Source organism: Camelina sativa, chromosome 17 (genome assembly GCF_000633955.1).
Source record: "Camelina sativa cultivar DH55 chromosome 17, Cs, whole genome shotgun sequence".
NCBI classification, from domain to species: domain Eukaryota; kingdom Viridiplantae; phylum Streptophyta; class Magnoliopsida; order Brassicales; family Brassicaceae; genus Camelina; species Camelina sativa.
The window spans coordinates 7,934,989-7,959,934 of NC_025701.1; the positions used below are offsets into that span (position 1 = coordinate 7,934,989).

At 36.6% G+C, this 24,946-nt stretch overlaps 6 protein-coding genes and 1 long non-coding RNA gene across 8 annotated transcripts; 5 read left to right on the plus strand and 2 right to left on the minus strand.

Annotated features, from left to right (window-relative positions):
• On the plus strand, positions 586–5,591 carry LOC104759264 (ATPase 10, plasma membrane-type-like). Its single transcript, XM_010482209.2, has 20 exons — positions 586–851; positions 985–1,094; positions 1,181–1,300; positions 1,523–1,621; positions 1,722–1,859; positions 1,955–2,089; positions 2,192–2,371; positions 2,500–2,706; positions 2,867–2,986; positions 3,098–3,217; positions 3,310–3,432; positions 3,515–3,619; positions 3,740–3,884; positions 4,024–4,185; positions 4,274–4,512; positions 4,661–4,693; positions 4,765–4,846; positions 4,939–5,099; positions 5,190–5,363; positions 5,511–5,591. The coding sequence occupies exons 2-20, from the start codon at positions 1,029–1,031 to the stop codon at positions 5,589–5,591; spliced, it is 2,490 nt and encodes an 829-aa protein (XP_010480511.1). The 5' UTR covers positions 586–851; positions 985–1,028.
• Positions 5,720–6,447, plus strand: LOC104756056. Its single transcript, XR_762267.1, has 3 exons — positions 5,720–5,778; positions 5,869–6,017; positions 6,125–6,447. It is a non-coding gene; the product is annotated as an uncharacterized LOC104756056 (long non-coding RNA).
• LOC104759265 (F-box protein At1g30790-like) lies at positions 8,062–8,877 on the plus strand. The gene has a single exon (XM_010482210.1). It carries the CDS (start codon positions 8,062–8,064, stop codon positions 8,875–8,877), a length of 816 nt encoding a protein of 271 aa, XP_010480512.1.
• Positions 9,665–12,173, minus strand: LOC104756057. Its single transcript, XM_010478569.1, has 3 exons — positions 10,800–12,173; positions 10,259–10,508; positions 9,665–10,049 (listed from the first exon to the last, which is right to left on the minus strand). The coding sequence occupies exons 1-3, from the start codon at positions 12,110–12,112 to the stop codon at positions 9,873–9,875; spliced, it is 1,740 nt and encodes a 579-aa protein (XP_010476871.1). The 5' UTR covers positions 12,113–12,173; the 3' UTR covers positions 9,665–9,872.
• On the minus strand, positions 12,272–15,336 carry LOC104756058 (ubiquitin-conjugating enzyme E2 34). 2 transcript variants are annotated; one of them, XM_010478570.2, is made up of 10 exons: positions 15,233–15,336; positions 14,448–14,529; positions 14,166–14,220; positions 13,795–13,833; positions 13,648–13,711; positions 13,485–13,546; positions 13,362–13,401; positions 13,257–13,284; positions 13,010–13,101; positions 12,272–12,834 (listed from the first exon to the last, which is right to left on the minus strand). In XM_010478570.2, the coding sequence occupies exons 2-10, from the start codon at positions 14,502–14,504 to the stop codon at positions 12,558–12,560; spliced, it is 714 nt and encodes a 237-aa protein (XP_010476872.1). In that variant the 5' UTR covers positions 14,505–14,529; positions 15,233–15,336; the 3' UTR covers positions 12,272–12,557. The 2 variants fall into 2 exon arrangements, with proteins under 2 accessions (XP_010476872.1, XP_010476873.1); XM_010478571.2 differs by lacking the exon at positions 15,233–15,336 and adding an exon at positions 15,160–15,226 and having other exon boundaries at positions 12,558–12,834.
• On the plus strand, positions 16,090–16,841 carry LOC104756060. The gene is made up of 2 exons (XM_019239553.1): positions 16,090–16,518; positions 16,622–16,841. Exons 1-2 carry the CDS (start codon positions 16,301–16,303, stop codon positions 16,686–16,688), a joined length of 285 nt encoding a protein of 94 aa, XP_019095098.1. The 5' UTR covers positions 16,090–16,300; the 3' UTR covers positions 16,689–16,841.
• On the plus strand, positions 18,120–21,975 carry LOC104756061 (alanine aminotransferase 1, mitochondrial-like). Its single transcript, XM_010478572.2, has 14 exons — positions 18,120–18,490; positions 19,155–19,205; positions 19,296–19,346; positions 19,441–19,506; positions 19,585–19,646; positions 19,760–19,838; positions 19,923–20,027; positions 20,112–20,222; positions 20,356–20,493; positions 20,581–20,776; positions 20,872–21,026; positions 21,146–21,220; positions 21,300–21,503; positions 21,600–21,975. Exons 1-14 carry the CDS (start codon positions 18,254–18,256, stop codon positions 21,714–21,716), a joined length of 1,647 nt encoding a protein of 548 aa, XP_010476874.1. The 5' UTR covers positions 18,120–18,253; the 3' UTR covers positions 21,717–21,975.

Consider the following 24,946-nt stretch of genomic DNA (forward strand, 5'->3'; position numbering starts at 1 on the left):
GTCAATACCATCGTTGACCAAGGCAAATAGTCAAAAGCTTTCAGTTATATTTATTTGATTTTAATATTTTCATTGTTAATTAATTCTATGCGCTATATGTTTTGTTTAGAGTAGGATTTGTTTTCTAATAAATGTTGGCAAGTGGAACTATTTCTTTTGTTTGACACTTAATTATGAAGATTTCTTGTAACTACTTTGTAGTTTTGATTTTTCTTAATTGCAAATTTGCAATTGGCCAAAATTGGATGATGCAAGTTACAGCCAAGTATTTAATATTCGAATTACTAAGAGAACTATGTTATTTCATATATGTAACTAAAAAGTAAAATAATTTTATTGGATTTTCATATTGTAAAAGTTTTTCCCTAAACCTAAAAATTTACTTAGGGCTTCAATTTGTTAGAAATTAAAATGTATAGATCTTATATTTTTTTTTGTTTTTTGGGCAAAGAGATCTTATATCATGTTTGTATGTGATGAATAAAAAAAGTTTCAAAAAATTTATTTTAATAGGAACAGAAGATGAATTTATATATATATATTAAAATCTAATATAAACTGTTAGGTGGAGTAAGTGAGCTCAACCACACTTGTGCTCTGCTTCCTTTTCGTCTTTCTCGCATCTACTGTTCGCAAATGCTTCCCAGTAATGGCGATACTAATTACGACTTGCAGGAGAGTCTCCTTTTCCCCCACACGCTCTATCAACTGGTCAGCCATGGAATGGTGGTTTCAATTGCAATATTCGTGGACCCTTTTTAAGGATCCCTGTTTCACTTCTGTTCCCTGTATTATTTTCCTCCTCCGACACGACGAAATTAGTGACTTCGTGCCATCATATTAGGGTCCTGGTAAGTCCTTCTCGATCAGAAAGATGGAACATTGGTGTGTAGCTCACACCATGGTTTTGATGGTTTCCTATTTACTTGAATAATCGAAGAAATTTCTGTTTTTTTTTTTGTTTTTTTGGTTCTTGTCCACTAGTTCCATAGTTTGAAGCTGTACGGTGGAATTTGAGGCTTTAAACCATGGCTGACAATTTAGAGAAACCATTGCTGGATCGTGATTCTTTCGATAGAAAAGGAATTGACTTGGTACATTGATTAGTCATTCCTTAAGTTTTGATTCAAATTCTTTGATCCTTTTGTGGCCTAATGGTTTTGATGCTTGAGCTTGACAGGGTACATTGCCATTGGAGGAGGTTTTTGAATACCTAAAAACATCGCCTAAGGGGCTTCTATCTGGTGTTGCTGAAGAAAGATTGAACTTATTTGGTCCTAACAGACTTGAAGAGAAACAGGTAATAAACAGCTTATCTTCAAAGTGTCTCTCTCTCACTCTCTCTATTGCATTCTTGCCAAGTACAAAAGAGAAGCTTATGAGTTCTGAGATCTTCTCTTTGATGCATAATGTCATGAATTCATCTATGTTATTTCTGTACGTAAAGTTGTGGTTTTTTTACAGTGACTCTTGGATAATATGTGGATGCTGTGCTAATGCTATATTGAAAACAATGATGCAGGAGAACAAGTTTCTGAAATTCCTAGGTTTTATGTGGAACCCATTGTCATGGGTTATGGAAGCTGCAGCATTGATGGCCATCGCCCTCGCTAATAGTGAAGTAAGACAATCAGAGTTTTCATTCATGTTTATCAAATCGTTTCTCTTCTTTACTATGTCAATATACAACTTGAAACTCTTGGTGATAATGGTATTTACAGAGACTGGGTCCTGACTGGGAAGACTTTGTTGGAATTGTTTGCCTTTTACTCATCAACGCAACAATCAGCTTCTTTGAAGAAAACAATGCTGGCAATGCTGCTGCAGCTCTTATGGCTCGCTTGGCTCTGAAAACAAGAGTATGGTTCTTTACCTTGTGGGAGCCAATATGGCAAAGCTAGCTGCACTATCGTTTCTATATTACCTTTTATTTGAGTTACATCGCCGCTTATAGGTACTTAGAGATGGACAGTGGCAAGAGCAAGATGCGTCTATCTTGGTACCTGGTGATATAATTAGCATAAAACTTGGAGATATCATTCCTGCAGATGCCCGCCTTCTTGAAGGAGACCCCTTGAAGATTGATCAGGCACATCCAGGATATCTAGAACTTATATGCATCTCTTCTCTTTCAGTGTCTTATTATGTAAAGACTTTTTCTGACAGAATAGTTAAACATTTTTTCCCGCAGTCGGTGCTGACTGGAGAATCACTACCTGTGACCAAGAAGAAGGGAGAACAAGTCTTTTCTGGTTCTACTTGTAAACAAGGTGAAATCGAAGCTGTTGTAATAGCAACCGGAGGAAGCACCTTCTTTGGAAAAACAGCACGCTTGGTGGACAGCACAGATGTAACTGGACATTTCCACCAGGTTCGTTGTTGTTCATTATTTCCCATTTGCAGCATGCTTTGAACCGACTGTTCTCTTAAAATGGTGAAATTCAGTCTGAAGCTTGCAAGAGCATGACATTTTTCTTTGACATGTTTGTTAACTTCTAGGTTCTTACAGCAATAGGAAACTTCTGCATTTGCTCTATTGCTGTTGGAATGGTTCTTGAAATCATTGTCATGTTCCCTATACAACATCGTTCCTTCAGAGTTGGGATCAATAACCTTCTTGTACTACTGATTGGAGGGATACCCATTGCCATGCCTACTGTACTGTCGGTCACACTTGCCATTGGATCTCATCGACTTTCTCAACAGGTAACAAATCTTGGTTTTCACTTCTCTTTAGTATATAACTATAATAGAGTGAACTGAGAAGAATTCTACTTTTCCGCTGTTGAATGCAAAAGGAAATCCTTCTTTTGTTATCATTGTAAACAATTTGCTAGCAATTATGTATTTCTACTTGTTTGAAAAGGGTGCCATTACGAAAAGGATGACCGCAATAGAGGAAATGGCTGGGATGGATGTACTCTGCTGTGATAAAACTGGAACACTTACCTTGAATAGTCTTACCGTTGATAAAAATCTTATTGAGGTACTTATGCTCCTCATATAACTTGCATTTCAAGTTCAAAGAAAACAATTCAAAACAGTTGTCTCTGTGTTCTCTATTTAGATGTTTAAATGTGAAAATTCATCTGCACAGGTTTTCACCGACTACATGGACAGGGACACAATTTTGTTGCTTGCAGGCCGAGCTTCACGACTAGAAAATCAGGATGCTATAGATGCAGCCATTGTTAGCATGCTTGCTGATCCTAGAGAGGTAGAAATATTTCTCTTGAAATGAACTCTCTATTATAAGACTATTGTCACTTGCTATATAGTTTTTCTCATACAAAGGTTGTTTATCTGTAGGCACGTGCAAATATTGAAGAAATTCATTTCTTGCCCTTCAATCCTGTGGACAAACGCACTGCAATAACATATATTGATTCAGATGAGAGATGGTTTCGTGCTACCAAAGGAGCTCCTGAACAGGTAGCTACGTATAATCACCCTATTCTTTTGTTCTGTATCCATAAATAAACAACATCACTGATCCATCTGTACTATATTATAGGTTCTAAGCTTGTGTCAACAGAAAAATGAGATTGCGCAAAGAGTTCACGCCATCATTGACAGATTTGCAGAAAAAGGTTTGAGGTCTCTTGCGGTTGCTTATCAGGTAACATAATTTTCCTCTCCCTTTCTCTCTTGATCTGGTTACAGCTGTACTTTTGACGATGAACCTTGCAATGACATTAGTTACTCTAATTCATTGTATCATTTTAAATATTGGTTCCAGGAAATTCCAGAGAAAAGCACCAATAGTCCTGGAGGACCATGGAGGTTCTGTGGTTTGTTGCCACTGTTTGATCCTCCAAGGCATGACAGCGCTGAAACCATCCTTAGAGCTCTTAGCCTTGGAGTTTGCGTTAAGATGATCACTGGTAAGCCTTAACCTTAACAAATGAAAGCTAGAATCTTTCTTAAACACCTATCCTAGAGCATGGCCCAAGAGAGACACACATTGGTAAAACTCCGAGAAAATGAGTGAAAAGCTAATGATAAGTTTGGACAAAAATGTAGGAGATCAGTTGGCCATTGCAAAGGAGACAGGCAGACGTCTTGGAATGGGAACCAATATGTATCCCTCTTCCTCTTTGTTAGGCCACAACAACGATGAGCATGAAGCCATACCAGTGGATGAGCTAATTGAAATGGCAGATGGATTTGCTGGAGTATTCCCTGGTCATAATTACAACACAACTCTTATTTCTACCGAGTTTCAGATTTGCTCTCATTTCTGATCCTCAATCGTTTGTCTCTAATGTTACAGAACACAAGTATGAGATTGTAAAGATTTTACAAGAAATGAAGCATGTGGTTGGAATGACCGGAGATGGTGTGAATGATGCTCCTGCTCTCAAAAAAGCTGACATCGGAATAGCTGTCGCGGATGCAACAGATGCCGCAAGAAGTTCTGCTGACATAGTACTTACTGAGCCTGGCTTAAGTGTAATTATCAGTGCTGTCTTGACCAGCAGAGCCATTTTCCAGCGAATGAGGAACTATACAGTTAAGTACTAAAGATATCGTTTCAAAACTATCATCTTATTTCACATAGCTAAAGATAAGCAAATTCATATTTTCAAGTAGTTTGATGAAATTTTTAATTTGCTTATGTTTTTCTCTGAAGTACTGACTAATCTGTATGAATCTGCAGGTATATGCAGTCTCTATCACCATACGAATAGTGGTAGGGAGCTAACTCATGTTAGTTAAGTTACTTCTACTTGAACTTTCTAATCTTATCATTGTTTCCTGTAGCTTGGTTTTACACTTTTAGCGTTGATATGGGAATACGACTTCCCACCTTTCATGGTTCTGATAATCGCAGTACTCAATGACGGTAACCTTTTAATCAATAGCTTCATGTTAATGTAAGAAAATTAATATTAACATTTTCAAGCTAAGAGCTCTTGTATATCTCCTACGCATCAGGGACCATCATGACTATTTCTAAAGATCGAGTCAGGCCATCTCCTATACCCGAAAGTTGGAAACTCAACCAGATATTTGCGACTGGAATTGTCATTGGAACTTACCTAGCATTGGTCACCGTCCTCTTCTACTGGATCATTGTCTTTACAACCTTTTTTGAGGTATCTTCCCATCGCTCAAAGTAAGTTAGATTTGGCTTACTAAAGAAGAATGCATACCACTGACCATCCCTGGATCTTTAACGGCTGCAGAAACACTTCCATGTAGAATCAATCGCCAACAACAGCGAACAAGTCTCATCCGCTGTGTATCTCCAAGTGAGCATCCTCAGTCAGGCACTCATATTTGTAACACGTAGTCGAGGCTGGTCATTTTTCGAACGTCCTGGGACTCTCCTGGTTTTTGCCTTCATTCTTGCTCAACTTGTAAGAATTCGCCATCCTTCACATGTTCCATCACAGAATGCTATATATGCACACATAGGCAGCTGCGCTAANCCAAGAGAGACACACATTGGTAAAACTCCGAGAAAATGAGTGAAAAGATAATGATAAGTTTGGACAAAAATGTAGGAGATCAGTTGGCCATTGCAAAGGAGACAGGCAGACGTCTTGGAATGGGAACCAATATGTATCCCTCTTCCTCTTTGTTAGGCCACAACAACGATGAGCATGAAGCCATACCAGTGGATGAACTAATTGAAATGGCAGATGGATTTGCTGGAGTATTCCCTGGTCATAATTACAACACAATTCTTATTTCTACCGAGTTTCAGATTTTNAGTTTGTCTTTCACTACGCATTGAGTGGAGAAGCTTGGAATCTTGTATTTGACCGTAAGGTTAGTACATGTTATGTCCTCTGCTTGTTACTGAGTCTCAGATATATACTCTGCATTTATTAAAGGCGAGAATGTTGGTTTGTCTTGTAGACAGCTTTTACTTATAAGAAAGATTATGGGAAAGATGATGGAACGGCTAATGTAACCATCTCTAAGAGAAGTCGTTCTGCAGAAGAACTCAGTGGAAGTGGCGCTTCTTGGATCACTGAACAAACCAGGAGGCGTGCAGAAAATGCCAGGTTCTCTTTGGTCTATACCCCTATTTGAGTATTCTCTTTCCATTTGACATACTACCAGAACCGTTTCTGATCCATGAAAATGACTATATTTTTTGTTCATCTTGTAGGCGGTTTGGAGGGGTACACTCGTCGTCAAGCATTTAGAATCGGTGATCAAGCTCAAACAAATTGACCCAAAGATGATCGGTGCAGCTCACACCATTTAAAACACTCATGATTTTTACCTAACTCAAAATCTATATATATATAAAATAATAGCAAACCATTTTTTTGGGACTGCTGATGTCATCTTTATAATCGAACGGTTGAGGTTTGTCTTTTTCTTAATCTAAGGGCTGTGGTTTTTCTTTCTCTCAAAAATTCGCTAAAACTCACTAAACCTAAGGATATGTCTTTCAATCGCGACATTTTGTTCACGTCTAATGTGAAGCATCGCCTCTTTTTATCTTGTGCCTCTTCATACTGATTTATATACCTAAACCTTAACTTAAGAAACTGTGAAACAAAAAGTGGTTTTGTTCCCTCCTCTCAATTATTAAGCTTTTTGTGATTTTATTGTGAATCCTTTAGACACAACGACGCCGCAGACTCACTACCGACGCGTCCGTCGGTTTTGGTTGCGATTCTTTCTTCTCACAAATCACACACCTTCACAGCGTTCTCATCACTCCGTTTTGTTCTCATATATATATATATTATAGATAAAGGAAAAGTTTGAATTTTTATCCCCTGTATATTAATAGAGAAACACTCTCACACCAAAAGCTGATGTGTCGCACTCATATAGCTTCTGTGTCTTTTTAAATAAATGTATTTACATTTCATTACTATTTTACATAAATATGTCAACAATGACATATATAAGGTAATGTTTTTTTTAATTAGTTTTAAAAAATGAAAGATTTAATGAACAATTAAAATTCAGAAATGTATTAATATAAAATATTTAATTATTAGAAGTAAATTCTATTTCACAAACAATTAAAAAATTATTCATTTATTTACCACTTTATATATTTTTCTTATTGCATTTTTTAAACTTAGGATTAGTTTAAACTAAATTGATTAATCTAAAATTTGTTGTTTTATCTATTTAATAGCATAGTGATGTTGATAATATCCTCTATATATATATATATATATATATATATATTAATAGAGAAGCACTCTCACACAAAAGGCTCATGTGTCGCACTCATATAGCTTCTGTGTCTTTTTAAATAAATGTCTTTACATTTCATTACTATTTTACATAAATATGTCAACAATGACATATATAAGGTAATGTTTTTTTAATTAGTTTTAAAAAATGAAAGATTTAATCAACAATTAAAATTCAGAAATGTATTCATATAAAATATTTAATTATTAGAAGTAAATTCTATTTCACAAACAATTAAAAAATTATTCATTTATTTACCACTTTTATATATTTTTCTCATTGCATTTTTTAAACTTAGGATTAGTTTAAACTAAATTGATTAATCTAAAATTTGTTGTTTTATCTATTTAATAGCATAGTGATGTTGATAATATCCTTTATATATTAATAGAAAAGCACTCTCACTCAAAAAGTTGATGTGTCGCAATCATATAGTTTCTGTGTCTTTTTTTAATAAATGTCTTTACATTTCATTGCTATTTTACATAAATATGTCAATCAATGATATATATAAGGTAATTTTTTAAATAGTTTTTAAAAATGAAAGATTTAATCAACAATTAAAATTCAGAAATGTATTCATATAAAATATTTAATTATTAGAAGTAAATTCTATTTCACAAACAATAAAAAAAATTATTCATTTATTTACCACTTTTATATATTTTTCTCATTGCAATTTTTAAAGTTAGGATTAGTTTAAAATTATATGAAAAGTAAACTTTTAAAAAAATACTAATAAAAAAAAAAAAGGAAAAGCAGGTCTTTGCGATTCCTTTGACTCTCTCTCTCAGGTCAAACCCCTAGTCTATCTTCTTCAAAGATTCCAGGGTTTAGCCGGGAGCCGATCTTGTGTTGAAAAGAAAGGAACCTCCTTTCGTCATGAAACGTAAGGTAGAAGCTGCGAGCAGTCCAAGTATGTTAGAACTGATTCTGATGAAGACCCACCCTCAAAAGAAACTCCTTAAGCTAGGTCGTAACGAGGACGAGGACGATCAGAAAGACAAGGTAGAGGCGTTGCCTACTGATCTAGAGGTGGAGATACTGAGTAGATTGCCGTCAAAGTCTCTGATGAAGCTCCGATGCGTGTCCAAGATTTGGTCTTCCATCATCCGAAGCCAGAGATTCGTCGATTCCTTCTACGCTTTGTCCTCTACGCGATCGCGTTTCACAGTCGCTTTCAGTAGCGGTATATACGCCCTCGATGCCACAAGGCGTTTGTTCATCTTTTCATCTTCCTTCGAGGAAGAAGATTTATCTTCTTCTCCTTCTTCTTTGGTTGCCAAGCTAGACATGATAATACCTTCTGTGTCCAGGACCTACCCCTACAGGTGTCCTTCCATCCACGGCTTTGTCGGTTGTGCTAATACCTCCAAGTTCATTGTATGTAACCCGAGCACGAAGCAAGTCATTACCTTACCCATTCAAGGAGACCGCGCATCATTGGGATATGATCCTGTCGGTCGTCAATTCAAAGTGTTGAACCTGGTCACTGGTCCTGGCGAGTTTCGTAGTTATCTAGTGCACGAGTTTATAACACTTGGAGCTGGAGGAGAAGTATCACGCAATCAGGTTACCACCGCGAATTATGTCCCTGTAACCGATGGAGTTTACATCAATGGTTCCCTCTATTTTGCTGCTTGGTCCCCTAAGCTAAGAATGGATCCGGTCGTTGTGACGTTAGATACGAGACCATAAGTTTAATCAAAGCGCCTAGGGATGTTGTGTATTGGGAGACTGAATCAATATTGATAAATTACCGAGGGAAGATAGCTTCGGTTACACTCTACCCCTATGTTCCTTTCCGAAGTTTTGATTTATGGATACTTGAGGATGCCGTGACACATGAATGGTCCAACCAAACGTTTGAGCTTCCCTTCCCTTTGGTCGATGTGACTTCCTCGGGCACCAACAAGGCTGGTGAAATCATTTTTGCCCCAAATTATCTCCAACACATGGGTGCACCCTTCTTCATTTTCTACTACAATGTGGAAAAGAAAGACATGAGAAGAGTAAGGATCCATGGAATTGCGGACAATGAAGAGTTTCGGCGCCAATATGGACTCTTAGACTGTACGAGCGTCACTATCTCACCCGAACATATTGAAAGTATTGCCTCTTTGTAATGTGTTTTATTTTATATTGTTTCTTTCTTCTCTAAGGACCTTAATTATGTAAGAGAGCTTGGAAGACTCTGGTTTTTTACACTTTTTTTTGGAGCTCCCACACAACTATACTTCTATTTAAGCTCAGTCCCTATAACCCGTATGAAACATGATGCAGTCCTGTTAGCCACGGCTTTAGCCAAGAGAGTTTACCGGTTCCGGGAGGACCATAACAGAACACACCCCTTTAGCCAAGATAGTTTGAACCTGCATCGTTTTGTCAGAGTGGGTAAAGATTAAATAATAGTCACCCCTTTTAGTTCCTGTGTAATCAAATATTACCCCCTCGTTCAATAATTGCTAATGTATTCCACGTTCCGTGTTCAATAATCTTTGGTTTACAATTACATGTTTCAAAAGCAATCAAGCTGTTCCGAGAGTTCTCAAGGAAAAAAAATTATATTTCACCGGCACAAGAACAAAATTGTTGGAAGAGAATTAAACTCGCCTATTCTATTATAATACAGGCAAAGAAGAAGATCCATGAAATCAGTGACAAGATGAAAGTTAACCAATGTGTTTACTTTTTTATTCATTTTCAGCTATGAAGTTTGGTTCTTCGCCTCGACAGAGATACTCATCGCACATAGATGAAGTTCCCCAGTCTTTTCTTAGCCGCAAGATATCCTCTGTAAAAGTAGAACCCGATGCTCCAATGAAGACACTGGACATTGCACATATTGTCTTATCCAACATAGCATCCACCTACACATTCCACAAACCAAAGCATAAGCATGTGAATGTCTCGTCAAGGAAGACGGGAACAAAGAGTCTTCAACGAATTTTCCCAGACCAAGGACTGTTACTAGATCATAGTCCATTAGAATTGATTTCTTTTACAGTACCACACTGGAGTTACGATTCCAGGTAGAGAACAAAGTCTTTGGCCCATAAACAAGTAATAACTTCGTTACCTGTGTGTCATCTTCTATACCATGTCTATACAACAACGAATCCCACTTCTCTGCTGAGTTGCGAGGTGGACGTTTGACAAGGGGGATGAATTTTCCATCAACGACTACTAGTGACTGAAGCAGACCGGTTTCGCTTTCTGCAGCATCTGTTGAAAGGTAGATGACTGGAGCATTGGCCCTTTCCACCATCCGACTGATGCAGTCTGCAGCTTGTGGTATGGGATAAAAGCAACTTGGCGATTTTGCATTGCTGGCCAGAAATCATTTTATTAGACAGAGCCAGCTATAAATGAGACACAGTTATGTCAAAATCCAAACCTAGTCCCTATATCGATCATCAACATCAGCACAGTATTTAGTTGCTACACCTAAGTTCCTACGTAAAGCAAATGTCAAACTGCTGGATGGAGATATCTACTAATTAACAAACCAGAACGGAAAGATGTTCTGATTTTCCCACACTATCAAGATACATAATGGCAACAGTGACAAGGTTCCATATCCTAAAAAGAGAGAGATGCAACAAACAAAAAGAACTCACCAGAACTTCAGAAACCCATGTCTACGGAGATGAAGCGAGATGAAATTCTTTCCTAAGAATGTCTGGATAAATCGTTGTGCTGTCACCAAAATGAGCCTACTGGGCTCGATCAGTGTTTTGCATTTATGCTTGATGGGTCCACCAGGTTGCATCACCAAATCTTGCTCCATATCAGCATAGAAGACATCCCCTATGGCGATCACACCATCATCAGACTTAAACTTTTCCATTACCTCTTGAGAAGTTCTCTTAGTTGGCTTCTTTATATCTTCACTCCACGGAGCCTCAAGCTTCCCACCAATGGAAATCCCCAATCCCTTCAGCTTTTTAATATGCTCCTCGTCCACATAACAAGGTTGTGGAGATGAGAAGTAACATATGAACCTGTCAATGTGCGCATTGTTCTTCTTATCAACCTCCTTGAACTCATCAAAAGAAATGACAACAGTTCTTCCCAAGCACGTGTTAATCCGATCTATATCTATCACTCTATCATACTGGTAATCAAACTTAGGACTTGGGATCACCAGAACTCGATCTAGCAGAGCAGCAAAGAACATATGTTTCTCTAAACAAATCAAGTGGTTGCTCATTTGACCTGAGAGACAGATAGCAAAAAGGAATCTATCTGATCTAGGATTCCATTCAACTGTTTTCCGATCCAACAACTTCTTCTGATCTACCTTTCTACATCTACCATCATCATAGTAAGAACCACTGATACTATCTAAACCAGAACCAGTGACAGAGTCATTCCCAGTCCTGTGTGGTGATAGAAGCACCTCTTCGATTTCCTTATTCACTAAAATCTGCTTCACTAGAGCAGCTTTCACATTGTCTATTACTAGAGAAGAACCAATTGCATTCGAAGAATTGAAATTGTTCGCTGATTGATCTTCCAATGTATGGTTCAAGAGAGATACGAGCGCAAGCTGTTGCTGCCTCAGGAGATACAGAGCTTGTAGCTCAGATTCCTTGACCCGACTCGTTAGTGGATCAAGCTTAAAGCTCGAGAGATCCACCGAGAAGAATCTACGAGTATCAGTAAAGAAGAACAAAACCCCGAGGAATAGAGTTATTAGAGAGACGGCACCAACGACGTAACGCTTGTTGAGTGAGATTTTCCAACGGTTGCGAGCTCGCGATGCGATGTCGTCGATCTGGAACGGCGATCTCGGACTCCTGCCACCGCCGTTAGCTCTGACGGACTGAAGCTTATTTCCCCGGTGGAGGTTGAGATCGTTGTCTCTAGTGTCGTTCTGTGGGATCAAATTCCGGTGGTCCTCTTCTTCGTCCGACGAGTTACGCTCCATCGCCGAGACGCAGTGAGCTGGGGATTCACTTTTCTCAGTGTAGACATTTATTAATGTAATTATCACGTTAACATCAATATTATTCTTAACCGACAATATTGTGTATCACACTGTGAGTGTGTTACGAGTTGATTAGTTGATTAAGCAAGCTATGTACAATTGAAAACCATAAGGTTGGTTCTATTTATGAAATGCAACTCAATTCATATACTATACAAAGTAGTTCCAACAAAGCTACAATATGTATATATATAAATATGAAAACCAAACTTATGTTATCTGCTTTTAGAAGAAGCACAAACCATGAGGGGGCTAAAACGAGTAAATTCAGAAGAAGAGCACTAGACAAAAGGAGACTACTCTTGTTACTGAGGCGAGAAAGACCAGGAGAGACTTTACTGGAAGAGTTTGTCCAGGTCCAGGTTTTTTTTGTGTTGCATAGACATCACAGTTGAAGTAAAGGCAACGCCATTACAACGCCAAAAACCGACACTAGCAACAGTATTATCCACGCTGGTAACCCCTGTTTCTTGTTCTTTTTCCTCTCCTTCAAGACACCTTCTGAGTCCTCCTTTGCTGGGTCAACGGTTCTCTCTGACTCAGCTTTGGTACTGCTCTTTTGAGGAGATTCTGGTGCTGTCGGTTGCGTGGCAGCTTCCTCGGCTACTTTCAGCTGGTTGTACTTCTCTACGTACTCTGGAAATAGCTTTCGAAATGCTGGGCTGTGACATGTAAAAATATTGGATTCAGGTAAAGACCAAAAACATGTAAGCTCAGGACTACATACATTCATCCCTATATTGGTTATCCAACCAGTTTTATGATACACAAATAACTAAAGTTAGCTTTCAAGTGGTTCCCGAACTTGACAACTTTTAAATGGTGGGATAATCTTACGTTTTACAATTGAACGCGAGAGATGACTTAGCCAACCGTTGTTTCTCAGCTACAGTAGTGTTCACACTTCCAGTTGTCGGACTGGTATCCATCTGTGCCACAAGGACAACGTTTAGAGAAAGCTTGAGAACAGAAACAAAAGACACTCCCATGTTTTATAATCAGATCTAAGCTAATAGGCCTTCACGATATAAGAATATGAGATTTTTTCAAACAAAATGTCCAAAAATCTGCAGAATGAGCTTACCATAAATGAGAGAAGTCCTGTCAGTATGCTGCATTCACGAAAAAAAGGTTAGTTATCAACAGGTATATTGATCGTCATCTTCTAAAGCAAAGAGAATCTATATACCTTGACACAGACCACATCGGATTCCAGCTTTCTGGATGAACTGTAGATGCAATGTAAAGTTATTAGATATAGTACAACTTAATTGATACGAAATAACGAACAGATAGTGCAGATTGTCCTTACAATCACTCATAGACAAACAAATTTTCTTTTGTGTCATGAATCGACCATTTGGTGTAGTCATTCTGAGGCAAACAACAAAAGATTTGGTTCATTAGAAACTGGATTAAGAAACTGAGGGAAGAGTAATGTCGAGACTAAATTAGGGGAAACCATTGGGACATACGTAATCCCGGGTGGCTTGTAAGGATACTCGGGAGGGAACTTGATCTTTCCATAGTAAAAGCCACCTGTTAAAGAAAATTTTAGTATCAAAGATAAGATACTGCAAAAGACAACACTAACAAGCAAACTTCAGAAAGACGATTTTCACCTGCAAAAGGTGTTCCCTCACTACCTTCCAACACATAATCTGTAAGATTAATCCAATAGTGTAACTCTTTTGTTAGTAAGAGATCAAGCTACCTTTTTAACATACTAAATGCAGTAATACTAAAATCACTGGTGCTCCGTAACCGCTATCAGGCTAACAGTAAGGACGGACTGACAGCCTTGCACAATTGAGAAGAAAGATAACAAATCTATGCATTTACTCTTGAAGCATACAGTACTATTTATAAATCTTTGATAAATAAGTATTCACCATTCTATCAAAGTAATCATTAATATGTGTGTTTACGTGGAAGCCACTAGGAGAAATAAAAGACAAACAAAAAATAAATAAAAAAAGTAGGAAAGGCTTACGCCACTCGAGAATGTCATTTGGGGAAGGACGAGCAACAACATGGGAGACTGGTTCCTAAAGGAACAAAACAGAACATATTATAGATAACTCCCAAGGAAACAAAATAAAGAAAAGAAATATATATGAAACTTACTATAGACCAAAAAGGCAAAGGAAAAACATTCATATACAGATACAGCATCATTTGAGAAGTTGATAGAAAACTGGTTGAGTATTAAAAATGAGGAATCCTGGTTCGTGCTCGAGAGAGGTAGGTAAGAAGAGCAAAAGAGAGAATGTACCTTGCAAAGTGCTCTATATTCCTTTTGAAGACGTTTTATACAAGCCTTTTCTGCCATCTAAGACTAAGTGAATACCTGCAGCCTGTTGAACCCATTTAACATAATCAACAAAACGAATTACAAATCAATTAATCCGTGTATGCCAAAGAGAATCTGTGGCATCAATGAATGGTTTACAATCAAAATACCTGTAAACAAATAATATCAAGAAATTTACTTCAGGTCAAGTTTAGAAATTTTTATCATGGACAAACAGAAAAAACAAAGTAACAAATGCCAAACCAATTTTTAGTGCCAAACCTTTACCTATCACTGGACTACATCACAACGCATACAGATTACAAAGAGAACAAACAACAAAACAATACTTGTAGCTACTATACTATGTACAATACTTTCATGACCTGATTGAAAAGAAAATTTAACCAGATCAAATGAGACTTTGAATCAAACAAACAACACTATGAGAACCAAAGACACCCTAATTTTAAATAAAATCCCCAAAATCAATGAGCTTGAGGACATACATACTTTTTTACCCTTAAATCAGTGCAAAACCAATTGAAAGCAACGAGAATACAATCGAATTCCAAACAATTGAAAGGAAATTATAAGAGAAATCCCTAGAAAATGAAAATGAAAAAAAAAAAAAAATCTTTGATTTAATAAACCGAGAAGCCTCAGTTTTGATAGAAGATTCCAATTGCAATACCAAGCTTCGGTCTATCAAGTAAATAACATCAGATCCAAGAAAGAATTGCGAAAATATGATAGAAATCGAGCACCTGAATCCAAATTTTGTCGAGAAATATTTTCGTTGTCTGGGGTTTTCTTTTCTTTCTCTTCTTTCTCGTTCGTGGTGAGAGAGAGACGGTAGAGAGAATAGACTAACACTAACTTCCAGCTGGTTTAGCTTAACCGAACAATAATTCAATTAAATTCCACCTCACAAATTTGGCCGGTATTCTATAATCCATTCCGGTTCTTTAATTCAATAATTCATTCACCCCATTCTAACTGAGGATTAGTGATAGTGATTTGATAAATTATTTCCCCTAGTCTAGTTCTTTAATCTCTCCCCACTTGGGAGGATCTACTCATCAAGAATCTGAGCCGGTTCGTTCTTTGAATCAATTTTTTCTTCTCTGTTTTTTTGTACTAAATTATAAATAACTGAAACAGTTTTTTCTAGAGTTGTTTAGTGAGATTATCACTTATCAGTCAGTAGCAGAGAGAGACAAAACAGCTGTTACCTGCAAGTGCAATTATTTTCTTTTCTGAGGTTGGACTTATATTACTAATACCTCCAATTTCCAAAGTGCATGCCTTATAAAATTCAACAAAGTTATGTTTCAGCCTCTTTTGAGTTCCCCAATAAGACTAGGCAGAAATCACGTGCTCTTATCACATGACCACCATCCATCCTCTTCACTTAAGTATGTTTCAAAGCAGTTACATGAGTTAGGTAATGTGTATTTGTGGTGGATCTTTGTCTCTCTCTATCCCTCTCTGACATATGATTATTGTATCATCGTTACAATGTAGATGGTAAGGAATATCATCATCATCAGTAAATGATTAAGAATAAGATAAGTATCTCACCATCTGGATTATATAACAACAGTCAAAGTAAAACATCACGTGATCAGATCCCAATAACTATTCAAACACACTAACTCATCATATTTTTATACTATAAAGTACCAAGCTTCAGAAGTCTCTCGTCTCTCTCCATCTCTCTTTCTCTCTAACTCACATCAAGAGACTTTCTCATTACAAGAACAGAACATAACAAGCACAACAAGTTCAAAGGTTTCAAGACTCCTAAAGATTTACAAAGAAGAAGACTCACAATGAAGAGATGTTGTTTAGTGGCTCTGGTTCTACTACTTGTAGCTATCTTTAGCAGCAAGTATCGTGTAGAGGGCCGTTCTCTGTTAACGATGACACCTTCTGGTCAAGCTGTGAGAGATTTTCAGATAAGAAAGGAGATGAAGAAAGGGCCACTTAGGGGAGAAAAAGAGAGCTTCAGAAAAATCCCAAGGAGCGGCTCAAACCCTATACAGAACAAGTAAAGAAAAGACGAGACACAATAGTTCTTTTATAGTTTTATGTATCTTCCAAAGATGGGTTTTAGGGTAATTGACATCAAGAGAGTTTCTTTTTTGTATCAGGTGTAATCCACCAGTAGATGTTCAAGGAAGTAGGAAACAGCAGGTCACAGCATCAAGAAAACCTTAGGACGTTTCAGTTGTTTTTCTTTCTTTCTTTTTTGATCTTAGATCCTCTTTACTTTTCTTTTTTTTTTTGCCTATGTTGTTAGAATAGGAGGTACCTAGTCTTGTGTTTCTTAATGCTGTAATCTACTTGAAATATATAAAACTCTTTTATCTTTTAATTTTGGTGCATCCAAATTTCATAGATCAAGAAAGTAGGAAACTTTATAACGCCTCACTCGTGTAGTCTTAACCTTCAACTTCTCAACTCTTTGAGTCTTTGTGTTCTTCTCTCTCTTTTTTTTTCTGCTTGTGGTTTCTATTCTTTCCATAGCATGTTCTTGTCAATGGTTCTTAAACCCTTACGTACATAATGATCAAACTATTTCCTTGTGTTCTTTGCTGAGAGTCGAGACTGTATCAGATAAAAGTTGTTCTGAGGAAAATTAGGATTTTCTCAACCAAATAAAGATAAAAAAATATTAATATGATGATTGTTTAGCTGGCTGTCTTGATATATCAACTGATTGATTAGTTCTCACTGCAGGAACAGCAATAACGAATTGCATTTGTAGATCACTTCAAAATGAAAGAAGTATAATCCCAAATTCACAACGATTTACCAGCACTTGTGAGCACTAAATTCCCTTTGACACATAAAATAAAAGTGTACTTATCTAAATTTCCGATACAGATTAATTACAAGACATCTGGAACAAAAGTGGCATCAAACACAAAATACTTGCATACGTACATTAACAATTGCTAAAGATTTTGGAAATGATCAGTTGATAATTGAAAGAAGGATCATTAGCAAATCATTTTGTAAAACCTAACTTAGCATCTAATAAATCCCTAGCTAATGCCTACAAATAAACAAAAACAATTAATTAGCAATTCAACTCATCAGTGAATCCATTTCAGTCATTGAAAAAAACTGCCGCCGCTTATAGGCTATAGCTTTTTTAAGGATAAAAGGCGACGCCGTTTTGCTTTTTAACAAAATAATATGATTAAAAAATTTGCTCACTAACAAGTTGGGCCGGAAGAGAATCTAAAAGTAATTGGGCCAATAATGATAAAGAATCTATACCACTTTTTTTAATTAGCGAGATTTGTCCAAGTTCTTAATCTTAAACAGCGGTTTAAGCGCTGAGACCCCGCGAACAATAAAAACACATGGTTTTGTCTGAATCCACGATCCAGAAGTTGTTTATATTCACAGTTAATTTGTTCATTAATATAATGAAAGACGTTTCAACTAAAAATGGCTTAAGAAAAATCAAAATTTGGGATTATGTAGAATTGTAGAAAGAAATTGAAAAGGACAAATACTTTTCTTTTTTGTGACAAATATTAGGGGGAAAAAGGTAATAAATAAATATTCGTTGAGAAAAAGGCAAATTCCATAAATTCCAAATCGGTGGACGAAGGAAAAAAAAATGTCAAAATCAGTGTGAAAAGGAGAGAGAGAAGACAGGAATTTGGGAACTTTCGTTTTTCGAGAGCAAAAACAAAACAAAAAAAAAGCGAAATTTGGTTTGAGCACCAAGGCAATATAGTGTATAAATCCCTTATCACACAACACAGATGCGGAGATTCGTGATTGGTCAAGCCAAAAATCTTGTAGATCAGACTCGTCGTCGTCACAAAAATCTCACCTTTCTCTCTCATCTTCCTCATCCTCCTCCTCCTCCTCCCTTTTCAGCTCCTTCCGCTTATTCTTCTTCATCGCGTTTCTTGTCTTCTTCTTCTTCTTCTTCCGATATGTCTTCTTCTGATTCCTCTTCCTCTCTTCCCGTTACTCTTGACACCATCAATCCCAAGGTTGGTTTTTTTTTTTGTTTCTCTCGCCCTTTTATTTCTTCTCTTTGTTCAATCAAACAATAGTTTGATCTTTTGGGGTTTTTAGGTGATTTTGCATTCTGGGTTTGGATTATTCGATTGATTTTGTTGTAAAGCGAAGAGCTTTCTTTACTTTCTTAAAGATTGCTCTGTGTTAGATTTAGGAGGGTATATTGAGAATATGCTTGTGTGCTTAAGGGTATATGATTTGATTCGTATCCTCGTCTTACGCAGCTAGATCATTGACACCTTGATGGGTTTGTTTCTTTTACGTATTATATATATATCACTAGTTGATCCTTTGTTATTATACAACATATAAAACTGGGACTTTTTGATGTTCTTTTTGTTCTTCACCTTTTTTGTGGATGTTAAAAAAGTCTGGATTTATGTCTTCTTCCTAGATTCGATCCTTGTGATTTATTAAATGATTGTTTGATCCTTGTGATTTATTAAATGATTGTTTGATGCTTACTTTTTCTCTTTAATTTGTTGAATTGATTTAGCTCATACTATTCCAGTTGAATAGTTTCTTGTCAAGGAACAGTTCTGAATCTTAATCTAGCTCTTAGTGACTGATGATGTCTTGAAGCTTTTGTTTGGTTTTTTTATTCTAACAGTATAGTTTCTTTTTGCGGGATCTTAGGTTCTCAAATGTGAGTATGCTGTCCGTGGAGAAATTGTCAACATTGCTCAGGTAAAACATCCTTTTTTCCCCTTCCTTGATTGTATTTTTCTTAAGTGGATACTGTTTTGCTCATTTTGATTTCTGCTTTTCACCTCATAGAAATTGCAAGATGATTTGAAGATTAACAAGGACGCTTATCCCTTTGATGAGGTACGTTATAATCGGTGTTTAGTCCCTTTTTCGTGTTGTCTAACTTGATTCTTGTCTTGAATGAAAAGCTTACAAGGTTCTATGCTTTTGACAGATTATCTACTGTAATATCGGGAATCCTCAGTCTCTTGGTCAACAGCCTATAACATTCTTCAGAGAGGTAAAATAAGTGAGATTCTATGGTGCTGATTTGTTCCATATGTTACTTGTGAGTTAACTTGTAACATCTATGTCTCAGGTTCTTGCTCTGTGTTCCCACACTGCCCTGTTGGACGAGAGTGCAACACATGGTTTGTTCAGGTACTAAAACTGGTTTATATGTTTTTTTTACCTCAGTATACTTTTCAGCTTCTGAATCGTGTTGCTTTCGTGGTATAAGACTTGTTTTTAACATTGATTGCAACTTTTATTAGTTCTGATTCAATTGAGCGGGCTTGGAAGATTCTGGACCAAATTCCCGGGAAAGCGACTGGTGCTTACAGCCACAGCCAGGTTTGTGGCGTTATAACTCTTGATAGCATCTCTTCCTTCCTCTCAATGAACGACCCAGTCTCTTAATCTTATGTTCTGCCTCAGGGTATCAAGGGATTACGTGATGCAGTTGCTGCTGGAATTGAAGCCCGTGATGGTTTCCCTGCTGATCCTAATGATATTTTCATGACAGATGGCGCAAGCCCTGGGGTAATGATTATCAAACTTCTCTAAACTCTTTAGAATTTGAAACACCTTGTTTTGAAGGTGACAATAATGTTCCTCTCTTTCTAGGTTCATATGATGATGCAACTTCTCATAACTTCAGAGAAAGATGGAATCCTTTGCCCTATTCCGCAGTACCCATTGTACTCAGCATCAATTGCCCTTCACGGTGGAACTTTGGTATGTTTGTAATGTCTGTTTCTGATGATGATATCATTTTGACTGATGACTATATCAACTGGGGAAGTGAATCCACTTCCCGAGTTTTTATTTTGTCTTTCTTCTTCTGATTGTTGTCACCTTCTTTGGGTAGGTTCCATACTACCTTGACGAAGCATCAGGATGGGGCCTTGAAATATCTGAGCTGAAGAAGCAACTTGAAGATGCTAGGTCAAAAGGCATCACTGTAAGAGCTTTGGCTGTCATCAACCCTGGAAACCCGACAGGGCAGGTAAATGGATCTTCGATACTAAAACTCACAAATCTATATCCATGCAAATTATAGTTTCGTCTAAATGTGACCTCTGCTCTTGTTAAGGTTCTTGCGGAAGAAAACCAGCGTGACATTGTTAATTTCTGTAAACAAGAGGGTTTAGTTCTTTTAGCCGACGAGGTTTACCAAGAAAATGTTTACGTCCCTGACAAGAAATTTCATTCCTTCAAGAAAGTAGCCCGGTCTATGGGCTACGGTGAGAAGGATCTTGCCTTAGTCTCATTCCAATCTATCTCCAAAGGTTTGAAAAAGAACAATCATCTTAGTTAAATTGATAAGCTTCTCATTATTGGCGATATGAAATTAGTCTTAAAACTGGTTTTATTCTTTCGACAGGATACCATGGAGAGTGTGGAAAGAGAGGTGGTTACATGGAAGTTACTGGATTTACTTCTGATGTAAGAGAGCAGATTTACAAAGTTGCTTCTGTGAATCTTTGTTCCAACATCGGTGGTCAAATTCTTGCTAGTCTCATCATGAGCCCTCCCAAGGTATAAAACATCTATATGACTTTCTCATCACAGATTCACAATTGATTCAGTTTCCACCAGGTGGCTTGAACTTGCCAGTCCGATAATTGACTTTAACAGCTTTTATGAAATTGTATCAGCCTGGTGATGATTCCTACGAATCATACATAGCAGAGAAGGATGGAATTCTCTCGTCTTTAGCAAAACGTGCAAAGGTTAGCCACATATTATAGAGAATTGGGACTAATCATTAGTACTTTCTGTTCTTAATGCGTTTGGATTCTTACCGTGCAGACTCTTGAAGAGGCTCTGAACAAGCTAGAGGGTGTTACATGCAATAGAGCAGAAGGAGCTATGTATCTATTCCCTTGCCTTAACCTTTCAAAGAAGGCGATTGCAGCTGCAGAGGCGGAAAAGACAGCGCCAGACAACTACTACTGCAAACGCCTTCTAAAAGCTACTGGAATAGTTGTAGTCCCTGGTTCTGGCTTTAGACAGGTTTGAGAAAAGAAGAAGCTTTCGATTTAAAGAACCAAACCAAAAGCTCACTTACTGTTATTGATCTTGTGTGTGTGTTTTTTGGGTTTGATATAGGTACCCGGAACATGGCATTTCAGGTGCACTATACTTCCCCAAGAGGATAAGATTCCAGCGATTGTTGATCGTCTAACTGCGTTCCACAAGAGCTTCATGGACGAGTTCCGCGACTAAGCATTCTGTTTTGAAGATCTCTTTATATCGATTTATGATCAAACTTGAGTAATAATAAGAAAAAGGTCCCATGCATTCCTTTTCTTTTTCACCGACATCGTGTTTACAGAAGCTTTTGAGATGTGAGAGCATTAGTTAGTGCTCTTCTCTTCTTCTTATTCACCTTTTGTTCTGTTTTTTTATATTGGCTGATAGTGATAAACCATACTATATTATTGAAAGAGTTTTTATAAACGATTGTTAAACTCTTTTCCATCCATTCCATGTTCTAAGTCACGATTTCATAGAATCATTTTCGTTATTTCTTCATTTTAAAATTTAAATCTCTGCATACGACTGCAGAAAAAGTAGTGATGATTAGTAGAGAGACCAAACAACTGTTACCTGCAAAAATTTTCCTTTGTAATTGGATTTTGCACAAATACCTCCAAATTAGATTATGACCCGCAGTATACCGCGAAGTAAGTTTTTTACATAAATTTTTTGTTAATATACTATTTTAATACTAAATTTGCTAATGTACTATTTTGTTAATTTTAGTGATTTCGTATATAATCTGCGGTATACAGCACAAAAATATTTGTTTACTATAATCTTAATTAAATTAGTTTCATTCGACATATTTTATATTGGTGTTGTTAAAATAGTAAAATGGGGATTTAACCTGTAACTATCATATTAATGATATTTAATTTTTTTAGTATTATCAATTCATGTAATATAACTCGTTTGTATTATTTGAAAATTTTAATATATTTAAATATTCATAATTTTAAACTTTTATTAAGTTTAGATATATCAAATATAAATTGTAAACTTCTTAAAATTTTATAATCTATATGCGATAAATTTACTATATATGTATATATGTTGAACACATATTAATTGAGTAAGATATGTTCGTTTTAAAAAATTCAAATCACAATATATCAAGAAAAAGATTCATTTTTATTAAATTTATGTATTATATGATGATTCACTACATTTAAATTTTAAAATCAAAAAGAGATGATAGGAGAATAATTTTTTTTTAATCTGGAATAAATCTTATAAATATCTATATTAATTGTAGAATATTATATATATGAATATTTAACATATTTTAATTATCTTTGGTTATAAGGATAGTAGAGAGAGTTAACTAAACTTGTTTGGATATGAATATAAGCATTTAATGGCATTCAATGACAAATATTTCCAAAAACATATTTTTGAGCAAAAAGTGTTGCAATTATACTAGTATAGATTCCGTTAATAACAGTAGACAGTAATCACGTTCTCTATTCACGTGGCCACCATCTCCAAAGGTACAAAGCATGCACAGTTCCACACAGTGGCGGATGCAGGAGGAAATTTTACATCGGGCACAGATGAAATACTTACCTTAACAAAAAATTTTTTAGCAATATTAATACAAGACCAAAACATAAAAAATGATAAAAATTGTAGATGAGAGGCATTTGACATAGTATGTGGCATTTTTATATGTCATACACAATAGATTAAACTGAAGAATTATTAAAAATGAGTATGGGGCACTTACCCCACCTCCATTACACCTAGATCCGCCCCTGGTTCCACATGAGTTAGGTAATCACTACAAGAAAACATGGATTTGCCGACTACAAAAACAGTCACTAAACAGTCGCAAACTACTTAGTTACGATTGATTGGCGACTGAAATACGTAGTCGCTAAACAGTGCGTCGCTAAAATAATCAGTCGCCAAACAGTCGAGACGGAGCTACTAATTGGCGACTGATAATTGTGGTCATTCTTCCCTCGCAAAACAGTCGCTAAAGTTGCGACTGAATTTGCAACGCTTTAGCGACTGATCTGGTTACTCATTTGCGACTGTTTTGGTTACTGTTTTGTAGCCCTGGGCATTCGGTTATTTTGGGTTATTCGGTTTTTCAAAATTTCGGTTTTCTATAAATTATGCCGAATTGAACTGAATAAAAATGCGGTTCAGGTTATTCGGTAATCGGGTTATTCGGGTCGGTTATTAGGTTTAAAATCAATTCCGAAATAAACATAATTTTTTTCTAATTCGGTTTATTCGAACTGAATTAGAACAAACTTATGATAATGGACCTTCAAAAACTTATAAACAAACTCGGCCTTATACAATACACGAGCCCAAATTAGATAACAAAAAAAAAAGTCCATCAATAATTAGGGTTCATGGACTCCACGCCGCTGCTCTCTTCCAAAGCTGCCGGATCTGTGACGGTAGCATTGATGATGGCATCCGATAGTAAGATTTCCCGGTGAAGAAATATGCCCTGTCGAGATTACCTACAATAATCAAAACAAACAACATGCAATCCTTCATCTAAAACTGAAAAATAGGAATTCAACAACAAACAAAAAATGAAAATCGAGTAGATCTGAGGACTTACCAATCGTGAGTTTGGTGATGAGGAAACTACTAACAGAGAATCCAGCGATAGACGATCAAGAAACTTCGAATCTTAACCACAGATTCGGAGGGAATGGATTTTTTATGACTATGGATTAGGGTGACAAGGCCAACAACGTTTCAACTCTCTCTTGAGGACGAGTCAAAAATAATATCGCGATGGAGGAAAAGAAGATACATAAAAAAGGTGGGGAAGATGAAGCTAAGAACATAGTAGAATGAGAAAAGGGAACATAGAAGGAGGAGACAGAGAGTTCTTCTCTCGTAGGAGAAAAAAGAGATTAGAAAAGCTTAGAACTAGGGTTTCTTCATTTTATATGGTGCGCCTATTAACGAATAAGAAATAGATTTCGTGTTTTGTTGCGGCCCAAATTTTGTTAAGGCCCAAATTAATTAAAGCAGTCGCTAAATAGTAGCTTTTTAGTCACAATTTTTAGCGACTGTCAAACTGGTCTCCAAATTAGTCGCAAATTGGCGACTACACTGCGACATTATGCATCAGTCTCGAATTAGTGTCTACTAGGCGACTGTTTTATTTTAGTAACCATTCAGTAGCAAGACAATCGCAATTCAGTCGCTAAATTTAGCGACTGTGTTTTTAGTCACAACTTGCAGTAGGCAATTCCATGTTTTCTTGTAGTGAATGTGTATAGGTGGATCTGTCGTCTTTATCTACATATGATATGATTGAATTCAGATGATGAGGACTATCATCAGTAAATGATTGAGATTAAGATTATAAGTTTTCTCACCATCTGATTAGTATAGCAGTAGTCAAAAGTAAGATCACGTGGTTAGATCCCAATCGT